General features: G+C 34.0%; 1 protein-coding gene across 1 annotated transcript in view; it reads right to left on the reverse strand.

Moving 5' to 3' along the window:
- Positions 1–795: 795 nt before the first annotated feature.
- The window catches only part of LOC115235310, a 58,717-nt gene continuing 43,069 nt past the window's right edge, over positions 796–16,443 (reverse strand). Inside the window, exons 2-3 of the mRNA XM_029807007.1 lie at positions 14,847–15,081; positions 796–6,986 (exon numbers count right to left, since the gene is read on the reverse strand). Coding sequence (XP_029662867.1) covers positions 6,658–6,986; positions 14,847–15,081 — 564 coding nt within the window. The 3' untranslated portion in view covers positions 796–6,657. The remainder of the gene's footprint in view (positions 6,987–14,846; positions 15,082–16,443) is intronic.

A 16,443-nucleotide genomic window follows, 5' to 3' on the forward strand; every position in this document is an offset into this window, starting at 1 on the left:
AATAAACATACTAAAATAAATACATAATAAAATAAAATTCTATTATAACTAAAATAAAATTCTTTCTATTCTTCTCATAGATTTTAAAATATAATTTCTATTCTTGAGTTATATTATATATTAACGCGCTACTTTATAGTCGCATTAAGACGACAGCTTAAGATGACAGCTTTACAACGTAGATATTACAAATCTGTTCTGCAAAGTGCGAGGTATGTAAATACATTTGATGTTCTTATTACATAGGATGTAGGCGAATATTAAGAATAAAGAAAGGTACGATATTAAACATATTTTGTATTCTATTGAAAACGCGACACTTTTCTAATATACCTAAAATCTAATATGTGAGCGTTTGACTTTTATACTATTGATTACTATTGATATCGAACTTCTACTTTACGTCGATGTAAATATATTCGCGAATCTGTGAAAGCCTTTTCCTTTTTCTCTCTTTCTTCTTCTCCCTTTATCTCTCTTTCATCTCGCCTTTCTTGTTCGAGAAGTTCCTTTCTATTCGGTACAGAGAGTAAGTTTCGAAACTTCTCCTTGCATTTTATAAAACAAGTTACGTGACGTAACATGTTACAGAGCGCATTATATTGCCCGCTGTAGTGTTAAAGTTGCTTTTGCGTGCGGCATCGTAATTTTATGTTGTCGGCGAGACTTCCGTAAATTAATATCGTAAGAGAGAAAAAAGACTCGGTCTTTGTCACCGGATATATTATTATTATAAAGAAAAGATAGAAATAAAGAAGAAGAGGATATGGGAAGTATTATAGAGCTGAGAAATGCGTGAAACGTCGACGTAATTTTTTATTGTTTCATATATTTATACACATAATAAGCATATACGATTATACATCGTATTAGGTACTATTTAGATCATATATGTGTATAATTTATACGTATATATATTTATATATAATATCCAGCACTTTTTGTACAATAAATAAAGACTCTATAGAGCATTTTAAACATAACATCGCGCGATTCCGCGCGACTGGCGCATCGAGTATACAATAATTTAATTTAATAACGAGCTCTCTAGTATCCATTATTACATTTAAATTATCGCGGAAATTTGCGACGATTGCGAACATTTTTCACGATCGATATCACGAATATCTCGTTTTAACTCGAAGTCAAGATATATACAGGATCTTTGCAACACAGATGTCATGATTTTATATATTCTGATTTTATATATTTTGATCACTTTTCTGCTTGTACTAACATATTAATTAATTAATAATTAGTGATGAGTTAACAAACACTATCGATTATTTCAGATATGTGATAAAAATTTTGAATTCCTTCCAATGTTATTTAAGATTGATAATTTGTGCAACTTTAAAGAATTTTAAAAATACTTGCAAGGGAAAATTGAATGCCCATCATTTTCTCTCTCTCTCTCTCTAGACGGATAATATATTAATTCTTCTCTCTGGAATATATTAAGAGAATAAAAATCAATTAACAATTTCAATTGAAGTCATCCATAAGCGACGTGCTCAAGAGTTTTGAATGAATGTTAAAATTTAATTTCGCGCGCGCAACAAACGTGATTAAGTAATAAATTCCGGACAAGTTGGAAATTCTGATGAAAGCATCGAATCGCCGTCTCGTCTCGAAATTCAATACGAAAGACAAATCCGGAAATGGGACCGATAATAATCCTTCGATAAATGACGAGACATGGAAAAAGTAACGGCAATCTCGACCGAATGCGCGGATAGAAATGAGAAATACGCAGCTGTTTCGTAAGTTATGGGATTTCCGTGTAATCGTCCCGATAAATCCGCGACGTATGCTTAAAAAGAAATATCGTGTTTAAGCTTAATTCGGAAGTGAGCGTGATAAAAATTGATGGCACGGGCTCTCGTGTGTGGTTAGCGCCGTGGTCTCGTAAATTCTGCATAACGGCACGACGACGTTAACGGAAACAACGGCACAGCCTCGGTAGACGTGCTCTGGAGCTAGCGAGGATCGATAAGCCGGTCTTCTTCGGAGTTTATCGAGCTGCCCTGGGCTTAATCACGTCCCACCGTAAGCTTTAATTGTTTACACGTCCTCCCACTACGTCACTGTGCAATCGTGCGACGTTGATATTCGATTATAACAATTGGCGCAATTTCAATATTAATTGTAACAATTTCCACGTTCGCGACATAAGCTCCTATCAAATTTATCTATATCGATATACACACGTAATTATTTTACATTCTCATATCTTTGTCACAACATCGTTAACGTGCAGAATTAAAATCCAACATTGAAATAAGAATACGAATTGTCGAAATTATTCATTTTTATTCTAATATTTAATAATTTATTTATATTTATATTAAATATTACCTCTCTTTGGATGTATTCTTGGCAGCGAACATCCAAATGACTTATCAGACTTTTTAAAGAATGTATTTGTGTATGTGTATGTGATCATTAGAGTATAATAATATGTCTATTAATTTAATTACGTCATTAATCACAATCTCACTTCGCATTTTTATAGAATCGATCGATAAAATCATTCTATATATTTTTATGGCTTTATATATATATATATATATGATTATTTTAACAACTACGTTATTTTATAATAAACTTTCTAGTAATAACGGCATCCCGATAATTAGCAATAAATTTATCCTATAGAGTTATACATATATGTATATATTTATAAAAACAATTAACAAAATAATAAATATAATTATTGTATATTTTTCGAGTATTACTTTATTTCAAAACAAAATAATTATTTCAATTATTATTCGCATTTTTAAACAGTTTAAATTATTATTTCTTTTATAGTTTATATAACTCTATAATCGTATAATATCTCTATCCACCAAAATAAGAAGATAACAAAACCTAAATTAATAATAATTTTTTTTATGCTGACAGAAGTTCGAGAAATGATGTCGTTTAATTATGCGTTCGTAGCTTACCGATAGCAGATGTACTTAATTCTAAACGACTGTAGAGAAAACATTCAAGGATCGTAGATTGAATATGAAATTGTCACGATACATCGATATCACGCGATATTTGGTTCGATAGTTCAGACTTTAGTTGATAAACATGACGATTCGCTATCTATTCATCTTCGCAGAAGATCAGCTTTACCGCTGACACCTATTGTCATTTTACGTTTGCTAACGGAGACGTGTACGACATGCATTTCTATCTATCATATCTCAAGTTCATACGGAAGAGCAATGACTGACTCGTTCTCGAAGACACAAATCATGGAGCATGATTATTTATATCAATGAGATCGGAAACCGCGCAAGTCCAATTTTTTTTTTTCAAAAGTCAGCTACTATCAGAATTTTATTCTTTAATTGTATTACATGCAGGAAGAAATAATATGAGTACAATAATATAATCTAATATTTCGCGGAAAAAAAAATTCTGATTGCACTGAGTTCTTAAAAAAAAAATACTCATGCGGTTTCTGATCATACTGATTCAATTAAATTGAACACTTAGATCTCCTACCTAAAATTATAAGCAAAGTTTCGAAAAGCGTTCACTTTGAATTATCCTAATTTCGTATTGCAAATAAAAATATTTATTGAAATATCTATTTTTTTTTTACTTATTAATTGAGATTTTATTTAAAATCATTCAAATTATTAATTAAATTAACATCTCGCAGAAACCAGCATTTTTCTGTACAATACTGTTTTTTATTTCTCAAAAAAAGACATATCTACTAAACTGGATAACAATCGGTGCGAAAACATTTTCGAAACTTTAGCCAAAATTACAATTATCTATCGTAATATGTGTCCGCAACGTTGGACCGATCTCAACTTGTATAGACATTGATTTTCAAAATATTTACATGAAAATGTCAAGGTGACAAACATATTTTCTTTTCTCTTAAAATGTTAGAAACTTTAAACATATAAAAGATATACAAAAATTCAACAACTGGGGAAGCTGTTGCTCTTATTTTTTATTTTAAATAATATTTAAAATATTTAATCAATAATTATGCAAAAATCGATTTCTTCTGATAAATCCGATAATTGCTAACGATTACCTGAGAAACGTAGGAGAATTATCTATTTGCGCGACTTGAAAATTCCAGGTGTGAAGACGGAGATTTCGGTGATTTCGTTACGCGATGCAGCAGAAAAGAAGGACGACGTCGACATCGCGACGACGTCGCGACATTCGCGAGTTCTACGTGACTCAAGTTGGAACGGAATAGTACAGGGTGTCTTAAGAGATAAAGAGAGCTTACATTCTTTATTTACTCAACTAAAAAAAATATTTATTACCTCAGACATTAAAAACATGTATAATAATAAGAATGAATAAGTAATTTCTTAACTTTTCTGCTTCTTGAACACTTTTTACACGTGTGATAAAAATAATTAAAATATTCTTACGCATGAAACGAGAGATTAAAAGATGAATAAATGCTCGTTCAAGTCTGACTCAAGTAGGTACGTTAACTTCCACTTATATTGTAACATCTCACTGTTACTTCGTGAAAACTGAATTACGAGAGTGTACGCTCGGTTAATTCCTTTCTTCAAAACACCCCGTATACGAAAAGCTCCGGAAGAGGCGAGAGCGGATCTCGCGGAAACTTCTTCTCGCGGAACGACATTATCGCCAGACAGTTCTGCAATCTGCATGAGGTTGCTGCATCAGTGGAACTTGAAATCGTCGAGAACATACCTCACTCCGTTGACTCGTGTGACGCAGACACATACGAGGATGCAAAAGCATCCCGCACCCCCATTTATTTCCCTGTAATCCGCGCTCTTATCGGAACAGACACGAGTCGGGCATGAACATCGAGATGTTCTCCGCGATAAAGCAATTCGAGGGAACTTTTCTGACGGACAAGTATCGAAAGAGGGAATAAGAAGGATACGAGAGCGCCGCTCGAACATTCTTCAGCCTTGGTCAAAGAGATGCCGAGGAACGCCAAAGAGGTGCGCATCTCTCTCGGATATCGGAAAAGTATTTGCGGAAAATCCTCGACGCGGTACTCGCGCGGCGAGATTCCGATATTCCGTCATTCTTAGTGCCCTTCTGTTACGGATTTCGCTGAGATTTGCGCCGCTAATGGGATGGGGGACCAAGTGTTTTCGCAGGATGCAGCTAAGTAGATAGGGTGATCTTAATGACTTTGCTCAAACTTTGCGATTACTTTTTTTTCTCTCTTGCATAAAAAACCGCTCGTAGAAAATTATATCCCCGACTGTATTTCCACATTTTACAGAAGGTAAAAGTAATCAAAAATAATTATTATAATATAAATATATTAAGACGCATGTAGAGACATTATGTAACAGATTCTAGTGGTCAACAAGAGCCGATGTAAAACCCCTTCTGGTTAGCGAATCTTATCACGAAAAAAACATTAGCGTTATAACTCAAGATGTCACACGTGGCATACTAGAAAAAAAGATTAACTCCGCATACATTTATACATACTCCGTATACATTTATACACGTGCTTTTTCCGGAACGTAGCGCGGAAAAATATATTTGTGCGGTGAATCTTTTTTGCACTCGCGTTTTTTTTTTTGCATGCGCTTGTGCTACAAAGCATTTTTGATTAAGAACTTGACAGCAAGGAGCGAGGCAATGTCCTCGCCGAGAGCCCGGGATGGCGGAAAAATCGCCTAATGGATAATTTATTCTCGAAAGGAAGGAACAAACGACGAGGATGTCGCTGAAAAATATTCGAGTGGCCAATCGATCTAGGGATCTAGATAGAAGCTTCCATGAGAGAAGCGAATGATATCGATGTTTTTCCCTTACTCGATCGTGTTCACCTCGCGCGATCTGATCCTCTTAAGGTTCGTCGAATCACAAATCCCGTCAACGAGGTCCGTTCTTTCTATGTGATTGCTTTAGAGACCGGGAACGCTGCGGATCTAAATCGCAATTTCGCTTTTCGTAATGTTGATCGAGTATCCATGATGAGGTTAAGCTAATTGTAGAAGGGATCTTCGATGTCCAGAGCATCTGTCACGGTATAATAAAACTTTAACCCTTTGGATGCGATTCTCTCGTTTTCAAGACTTTACATTAAGCTTCGTATGTTAATATATGTTGAGAAGGCGCGTTAGAAAAAGATAAATAAAATATAATTAATATCATAGCTCCCTCAAAAAGTTTTTTAAAAAATTACTTGATACGTTTTATTAATATTAATACATTTAAAGATTACTATATGAGAGTATTCGTTTTGCTTATATTTGTTATGCATCATTAGCATGTGTTATATATTATTGTGATTAAAATAATTTATCTAATAAAGTAATAAATTCAAATCAATTAAAATTTTATAACAGAGAAATGTAAGAGAAGGGGTAAGAGGAAAAAGAATGTCGTAATAAAAAATTATTTCATGACAAAACTGAAATAATGCAAAATATTATAATAACGCGAAAATTATCACACAAAAGATATTTAATTCAGCTCGCGAGCGTTTTATAATTAACCTAAACGTATAGCAAGCCGAATCTCGACGAATTTCCGGCGATATTTGAGATTATTCGCGCGCAGCATCCAAAGTGTTAATAATCGTGTTAATTAATCGAGACAGAGAGAGAGACACTCGAGCTTGGCTGGCGATTGCGTGCCAAGGTTCTCGATATAGATCGTCTACCTAATTCACTACTGCCAGGACCTAAAGAGGAAGCTCGACGAGAGGAGGCCGACGAGAGTGGCCCAAGTGACGAGATCGAGCGCACCTCTTCTAGATCCGGCGCTACCGTTCACGCAGGTCTCCCGGATGCTGACGCTTTTCAGGTTGCGACGGCTCAACAGATTGTGTACGCCTCGTTTGTCGCTCTGCTGTAGGATGTGCCCGCGCGACAATAGCAGCGAGTAAAGTTGACTGTCGGGATGACGGGAGCAGAAAGTCAACACCATGTCCGAGGCAACGGCCTTCATTACGTGCACGTTGCCGGTGAATTGCTTGTACTGCTTCTCCGTCAAGGTGCCTGCAAATTAAATCAACAGCCGGTTAAAAAGCAACGACGCGATACGCAAGGAAGCAGAGAGATAGAGAGAGAGAGAGAGAGAAAGAAAATCTTTCCTATCGAATTTCCGGTTTTTCGCGTCACTTTCGCGCGTCCGCTATGCGCACGGAGTTAGAATCTCTTGTACAAACAGAACTGTCGCGACTGCAGAAATAAATGTGTCTGCCGATGACAATTCTATTTCTACAAATTATTTTCATTTCTGCGAGGAATGCTCTTGAAACAGGAAAAAGAATACAATAAAGAGTAGAACATTATTAGTATTTATTAATTTGTATTTCATATATAGAGAAAAATAATTTGAAAATATCGTATAGCGAAAATATTGTATTAAAAATACAAATTAATAAAATGCAAATCTTTTTCCTGAAAGTACAACATTGTCACAATAATACAAATCTTTTCAATAATATTTAAATAAGATTCTTCCGGAATACATCCGATTATATTTGACACATGTATCAGTGATGATACTGACAGACGAATATTTTCGACTCGTATTTCGAAATAGAATATCTAAGATATTGTCAAGCTAGGAAAGGCACGACAATAAAGAAGAATCAAGCAAGCAACGATAGCTTGACTTTCCAATTTCCTGTCCCCACTGATATAGCGAAAAGAAGAAACGTGATATGATATCCATCTATATACAACATGAATCTATGTAGGTATATATGTAAACACACATGCATATTAACAATATTAAGAAAAAAATGAGACTTTCAATTTCTAACGATTTTAATCAAGAAATATTAAAATACTTATATACACGATATGTTACACGATGACCTCTCTCTTTCTCCCTTTATCCTCTCTCTCTCTTTCTCTCTCTCTCTCTCTCTCTCTCTCTCTCTCTTTTCAATTAATCTCCTTATAGTGTTTGGAAAGTGCTAAAACACTTCGAGTAATGAATACGAATTGCAAAGCAATAAAAGCTGATGCAAGTGGTATCAAAATTACAAAGAAACTAAAGTGTTTTCTTTAGAAATTTCCACAGCGAGTAACAAATAGTACACAACACTATTGTATCATTTATCACAGACTTGGCACTTTTATCTGAACACACTTAATGGACTAAGTCGCTGCTTTGACAAATATAAGTTTCAACTACTATACTCCGAAGATTCCCAAGATATAAACTCCAAACTGTGTTTAATCTACAGAAATGTTTAATCTACGCGAGAGAGCAAATTGACTTCTGACCGAAATACAAACGATCGGTGTTTTGCCTAATGTAATCATTTACAATGTAAACGACAGAAAGAAATTTAGGGTCTTGTTTTCTTTGTCATTGTGTCAGTTTTTTCCTATATTTTACAATTCGCAAATATATTTCAACTTTGAAAGGTGTATTATTTAATCGAATTAATTAAATCACATTATTTTTGCCAAATAAAATACTGAAGTAATTGGAATTGCAATGATTTGATTACGATTTCACTCCGCCGAGGCGATCTAGACGGATTCGATGATCGTCTGTGACGCGACGCGAGATATACAAATGTATGTGGAAACATGTAATATTACGGCTTATTACGTAGTTGAGAGCACACTTAACATTATGAAGGAAATACGGAGACGAGACGGCAAGTACGTGTATAATCTATATGCACGATGTGCGACCATAAGCGATGTACACGCATTCCGTATTCACGGGACCGTCGCGATGTCGGAAATATTTCACTAGAAATAGCACTCAGCATTTAGAAGCATCCGCATTTCGAAGCGAAGCGTAGTGGACTTACATATAGAGGGAAAGCAACTCTATTTCCGCCATATTAACCGATTTTAATTTTTAATGTAATCTTGATAAATCTTTGACAATTTTGGGATCAAAGTTTCTCATTAGCAAGAGAAAAATCAAGACAGAGAGAAAGAAGTCATCGCGTGTGTCATAATTATTCAATTTTTTTATATTTTTCTGCTTCTCCCGAATGTACATACACGTATACAAGTTTTCTCTCGATATATAAAATATACCGAGATTTTATATAATACTTATATAAAATATTTTTTGCGCTCGTCGCTTCTCTCGTGATCGGAGAGGAAGCATAAAGCCTAATCGAAATGTCGCTGAATGCGATGACGTTTCGTGCGTGTATTATAGATGTGTGACGTATTGATCACTGCCGTAAAGCGCACTGACAATTCATCGGAATGACGATTTACTGAAACGGTTGCGAATGACATTCACCACGACTGGATTGTTACGGCTGTTAAGCAAAGCGACATGAATGGCACAGGCAATGAAAATCGAAAACGCGTAATCACGAACGATATCCACGTAATTGCACCATGAGTAATTAGATATTTATCTCCTCCGTGTTGCGTCCTTCCCGATTGTGCGGAAGTCACGAATTAAATTAAAGCGACATGGTAATTACGCGCCGTACTTAATTACATACGCTGCGAATATGCCGGCGACGTCATCGCTATAATCGCTTCAGTCGATACATTATCATGATTAGTATTCAAATTTGTTCCCATAGCGTGACATTATCATTACATTTTGCTACAACTACTGCCCTGTACATTGCTGCTCCAAATTGAACGGTTGAGCGTTGGATTGCAATGTAAACTTCTCTCACGTGCGTATGTAATCAATTATACATTAATGGTATTCCTTACCTATGAATTAATAATCATGTATTAACAGGCAAACTAATTAACCGATTAGCTTCGTAATTACGTTTCAATTTTCCTTTCATATAAGTATTACAATATAGTGATATGTTTAGAATACAGAGAGATATTTAGTTTAATCAGTATCATTTAGAAAAATATATTTTTCTTTTGAAAAACTATATATCAAATCATTCCTGTATTAAATTTTCCATGTAATAATTTTACTTCTCTGTATGTGTGCGTATATAACATCAAGAATATTTTTATATACCTATATATATTTGATATAGCTTTACTACACACAGAAAAATACATACTATATACAAGTAAATATTACTTGTTTCAAGTATTTCATAAGTTCATATATCCGCAAATCTATCATAAGTTTATCATAAGCATCAAATTTATTCAAAATATATTCTGAATCCTAATAAATTTAATATTTCAATCAAGAATATTAAATTATATAATTGAAAGAAATACATTAAATTTTTCTGATCTAATAAATTTTCTTACATTAAATTAACCATATCTGACTTTTCTTCGATAAAATTTTATAATATTCTTCAAAAGAAAATATTTACTTTTTTTGAGTACATGATAATGAGTATTTCTAAAATTTGTGATAAGTCTATTTTAAGACTATTATTAAGAAAATATTCTTTGTTAAAGATAACTGTTACTTAAAAGAAGTAAAGTAAACTGAGTAATCATTTTACTTAGCAATAGAATAATATTTTTCTGTGTGTAGAGAAGAATAATATTGTTGGTTTACGAGTTGAAAACTAGGTCAACCATATAACGATACAAGATTCATTTTTTTCTTTTTTTTTAATTTTGATCGAACTTGCAATTTCAAGTAGACAGCACTTACATCGATATATTAGTCTCTCCAGTATCTCTTTATCGTCCCGTCAAGCGTCGCGTCTAGTAACCGCAAAGTATGTTGCATGAAAATTACAAATTCCATCGTGAAAAACTACCCTCGATCTCCCTTTTTAGTACCTAAAATACGGCAGCTGCAGCTCTGATGAGATTCCCGGTTAAAGTCGAGGGAAGTTAAATTCGGTGAGAGGAAGATGTCGGAAAGGAAAGTTTTCATTTCCGCGCGTTCTATAAAACGGCAAAAACACACTCGCGGCGAATCCTCGCGGAGTCCTAGTACTTCCGGTTCAAGGAGCGGCTAATGCACGGAATTGATTTAACTTTCTGTAATAAAGTCGCTTATGTTGTGCCGAGACGAAAAAACGAGCGTTTATCGCGCCTTCGCCTCTCTTTTCTCCGTTAACGCGACCCGAGATACGAGAACACAATTTTGTTTCTTTTGTACAATTAAACACGTGCATAAATATAATTAGAAATATTCAGAATATCGATAAAAAATTCGAGATATAAATGTATTTTAAAAATTTTATGAAAGATAAAAATTATATTTTGCATTATTAAATACGTCCATTGTTTAATTTCAGATATTTTGTTTTTATTATTTTTTATTTGACGCGTTATATCTCAATTTAATTAACCTGCATGGTGAAATCGATTATTTATATACTATATGCATATAATCGATACGTTAAAGTAAAATAAAATTAAAAGTAAACAAATTAAAATTTCTATATGTCCGCGAGGAAAATAATCAATTATTACATTTGTACAAGTCGCTAAAAATATATCAAAATTCTTTTATTACATCTCAGTTATATTCTTCTATAGAAAGATATTTCCCCTTCTCAGGAATTCTATTACGCCGGAATTTTTCTGGTGTCTCGATATTGAAATACTAGGTCAAAATTGGTTTTAATAAGAACTTTCTGATGTAATATAAAACGTCAAAAATATTCTATAATAATTTAATAGAAATGCATCCATGTTTAAAAAAAGATAATTATAATAGTCACTTTATGAACATATTGACAACTAATTACATTTTCACTAACAAGAGATTAAAATAATCACATCTATAAGAGTATCCATTGAGTTTAATATATTCGTTGATTAAAGAGATGGAAAAAGAAAGAAATTTTAATAATTGATCGTTTTTCAATTTTATTAGCAATTTCGTAATTATATATTACGTCGCTTATAAACAACGCATATCTATTACTTTTACTTTTACAACGGAAAACTTATTCAATCTCTTTACGCTTCAAATACGAGAGTCGCCCGTTTCGAGTTTTCTTGATTGAGGATCCATTCGTGAAAGGATTAACACAAGAACGAACTTCGATGTTGACGTTTCCCGATGCAGTCCCAAAGTTCCAAGCGACTTTACACTAAACAATGTCCATACATCAATCGAGCATACACTTGCAAATTCACGATGCCGAGGCATATTATCCAGCCGGAAGCCCGGTTCGGTTTTCGGTTTTCGGATTAGTATGCTCCAGCAAACGGACTGAAATGAACTCGCGTAAACCTCAATCCGTATTATGTACGTTCTCGTCCGCTCGGGCGTTATTATATATCGGATCCCCTATTTGCTGTTGGCTTCGATAGCGAAGAATAGCGAGGACAAGCCACAGAGGGTGGATGCTCCCCGGGAGAGGATAAAAATAAGAGAAACTTGCAGAGTCGGCCGAAAAGAAATTAAAAAGAGCAGATGGCCGTGTGACTTTTGAAAAATTATTTTCCACGTCGTCGAGCGTTTTCTTCTCGCGAGAGCTCCTCGCGACGAATTTTCCGCGTTCTCCCGTCATTTTACGACATCAGGCATTCGTAATTGGATGCCTCGACTTTACTGGCTTACGACGGCTGAATCTCTTAGCTCGACTGACGGTTAACCGATAATCACACGGACGATTCCACGAATTCATTAAGATCGTTATCCGTGACGCAGCTTGAGATTTTAATTATCGTCAGCAAATCGTGTTCCAATCAATTACATCGATATAAAATGTTGTGATTCTGGTATATTTCGTTTAATATATCTCGTGTTTATATGTTTTTATTTATTTAAGAATTTTGAACGAATAATCGATAAAACAAATATATTACTATCTCCCCAATAATCCGCATAAATATTCTATTGTGATCAATTTTATTAATTTAAATATGGCGCAAAAAATCATTATAATGTATTTTTTCTTTGGTACGATACATATCCTGAAAAGATACTCGCGAGTTTTATGCTTTGACATATTTACGAGCGTTGAACAAATTTGAAACATAACACTATATTTGTGTTTTTATTCCAACATTCTAGATTAACATTCTGCTCTTTTTCTCTTGGATAAACTTCTTAATCCGTATTTTTAATCCACCAGCAAACGTAAACATAGTAAGGAGGTCAGGCTTGAATAAAGCATTCAGCGAGCTAAACAATTTTATTGAACCAATTTAATTATGACCTGTCTTTCTTTTTTGAAATCTTTGTCGTGGTATCATTAGTTAGTCCAAATATCAAACGAGTATGTGAGGACTCATTTTTATTTTATATATTGCTTTAATCTTCGTCGTTTGCTTGCGCATTTAAGGCTTCTCTCGAGAAACTCGCAACGAAAATTTTACTAAAGAATAAATAATCGGATTATGTGATTTTTCCACGAAATCAGGATTTCTGTTCTAACGCTCGTCCTTATTTAACGATCCACTCAAAACGCATATCGATTGTCCTGAGAGTCGGCAGCCTAATAGCATGTCTCTAATGCCGATGCAACTTTGAGTACAATCAAGTCGGCCAAATCGTTAATCCAATTTACTTCTCCGCGAGGAGTTACCCAGAACTTTCGACTATCCACGGCAAGTGCGACGTGATCGGTTACTTGGACCGGCTTATGATAATCATCCTCGAAAAAACTTTGAATTCCGCGTCTGTCTTTCCGCAGTCAAAATAAAAACTTTTACGCGCAAAAGAGAAAGAAACGACAACTTTATTAATTTTATTTATTAATAAAATTGTATAAAAAAAGTTTCGTTATTTAGTCTTTTAATATTTGTGTATCAATCTTCCTTTTAAAATATTTATGTTTAAAGGAGAGAAATATTACAACTATTAATTTATATATACATTAATATTCAATTTTTTTAAATACTTTTTATAATGGAAAAAATAACATTCTAAAAGAAAAAATAATTCTCCAGTTTATTCTCTTTACGTTCAGTTGCTGGTTGATGTATTTCTTTGGATATATAGACAATGGATCAATAAAATCCAGAATACGCAAGAGAGAGAGAAAGAGAAAGGAACAAGGATGCGGCCCGCAACAGCGCAACACGTTTCCGTCGCAATTTGAAACAAATTGAAAAATTCCTTCGTGGCAAAAGCTGAGTTCTAATTTTGTTTCCGCAAAAGCGATGAAGGAAAATACTATTCGAAATCTATCAATGTGGATCACATGTTAAAAATTTACAGACGTTTTACGGGAGATGTCATCATCTTTCCTCAAAAAGTTCTTCACAATTTCATTTCTTCGTCTTTAAAAAGACCCTTTGGGAGAATATCGATAGAACTCTATTCGAGAATAGTTGAAAAATTAAGACTCTCAGTTTTATCATGAGAGTTTTTTAATTCAGTTAACTGTGTAACATAAGAAATCAATTACGTAACGAGCGTAACTTGTCTCCTAATTAAAACGATCCTAGTACTTTGGAACTTATCACGGAGAAAAGTGGAATGCTAAGAGATTCGATTAAGATATAAAGAAGTAAAGCTCATCCTCGCCCTTTAATCGATTTGTTTAACAAAAGTTGTAACTTGGAACTGTTACTCTAATTTCGCCACATGTTACTGTACTAATCACGATTCTCATTTTGCATGATTATTCTTTATATAAATTCCGCAACACACGTTCGCCTCTCTCTCTCTTTCTCTCTCGTTTATATGGTTCATTACATAGATCTCTAATGTATAAACGCATTAATTTGCACATCAACAGTAATACATTTCGCTTTAATATTAATTTACATATTGGTATTATCTACTTCATTATCTACTTCAGTCATTATCTACTTAATTAAATGTCAACTATTGCGATGTTAAATTAAAGTTTTGTTTTTTTGCTATTTAAATTTCTAATAAAAATTAAATATATAAAAAACATTTTTGCATTTTACTATTATTATTAATAAATATATCTCTAAAAACTGGAAAAAGGATATAAAGCAGCAAAGAAATAATGATAAGTAAATCAAAATGATGTGCAAATTAAAAATAGCTAACTAATTTAGATAGCTACGCGAAAATTAACGAGATCTTACCGTTTTGCGCACTCATGACTTGCCAAAAGCCTTTTCTTCTGGTAATATCTGGTATTCGAAAGCTGTACTCCAAATTTCCAGCCTCTTCGTTCCACAATAGTTTCAAAGAAGCATTGTCTGACGTTGGCTTCAACGTGACGATTGGACACGTGTCAACGATGTATGATCCAGCCGTTGGTTTTTTAGGGTCCAATATGTGTTCCAGTATTTCCACGACGTACCATTTGCCCATTATCTGTAACAAAATATTTTCACAATATTGATATGAGCATAAAATACACTAAGTGCAAATGAATAGAAGAATATTATTCCTCATTCGATATCAAGCAAATACTTTACTCTTAGAGAAAGATTTCTACTTAAAACTCAGTTTCCCAATATTAAGCATTAAAAAATCGCTAAGAAAGCGCGATTAAATTCTCGTTCGAGAAAAACTGGCCCTAAATTGGTCAAAGAACTCATCAAAGAACTTGCGAAGAAAAGGAAACGCAGAACTCCCAGTATATGCACGAGAGAGTCGGTTGTCGAGGTAATCCAGCAACTTTGGCGAAGGTAGATATAGATAATTCCGTGAGAAGCTTAAAGCAAATTACGGGCGATTTATTGGTCGAGCGGCCGTTAGTGATTAAGCCTGTGGAAATAATATCGGGGCTGAATCACCTCTGAATACCGATCGGCATTATGCGCGCGGTATTTTATTTTTTCATGCCGTTTCAATTTCATAGCACCGTGAAATCTTATTAATCGGATATCGTAAAAAGATCGCTTAGTACTAATCTCCTTTATATTTATTTATTCTTTGCGCGCGTGTATTTATCTGTCCTTTTTTATTATCCGAAGAGTAAATCGATGCCGCAACTCTTCAGCTTCTTGCTTCGTCGCCCTTACGATAAACAACAGCTAGGCAAGGGTTAATCCCACACAACATTAATTGTAAGTTTCATCATTGAAGTAATAAGGAGTTCGTCGATCTTACCGTGTAATACAGTGACGTTGATTGATGAATGTCAGATCAAAATTTGGTCAAAGATACGCGTAGAGAAGCTCTAAAGGTTAACTGTACAAAAAAATAGTCTAGCAAAACTTAATTTAACTTTAGTTTAATTTGCACGTAAAATTCGTATTATGCGTAAAGATGAGTGTTTATCCAGTTTGTTCATATACATCTATACACAATATTAATGTATCCATTAAAAATACTTAATTGTCAAGTTGATGTAACGCAATGATGCAGATTCAACTTGTTGAATTCAGATGATAGGATATGCGGTTTTACTTGCGGAGAATTCTAAAGAGAGTTCGTTCAACAGTGACCGCAATAATCCCGCGAATACTTGAGATACGTAAGAGCTTCTTGGTACTTTGCTTTTACGATACCAATGAGTTTCTAGTCTCGCGCGGATGTGCCTCTGCTGCTTTGAAATTATTCATGGAAAATGTGAAATGTCATTCCTATTATCTTTCTCTAATATTTATTTTCTCTTTCTCTTTTGAAATTTTATTCGCTAAAAGCTCTTTTTCAGTCGTCAATTTTTCGAAAAAGCCTTTATATTTTCCTTAGTGAAAAAAACATTTGATAATTTAAAAAAAAAAATAT

This window comes from Formica exsecta, unplaced genomic scaffold (assembly GCF_003651465.1).
Source record: "Formica exsecta isolate Colony F162 unplaced genomic scaffold, ASM365146v1 scaffold218, whole genome shotgun sequence".
In the NCBI taxonomy this organism is placed as follows: domain Eukaryota; kingdom Metazoa; phylum Arthropoda; class Insecta; order Hymenoptera; family Formicidae; genus Formica; species Formica exsecta.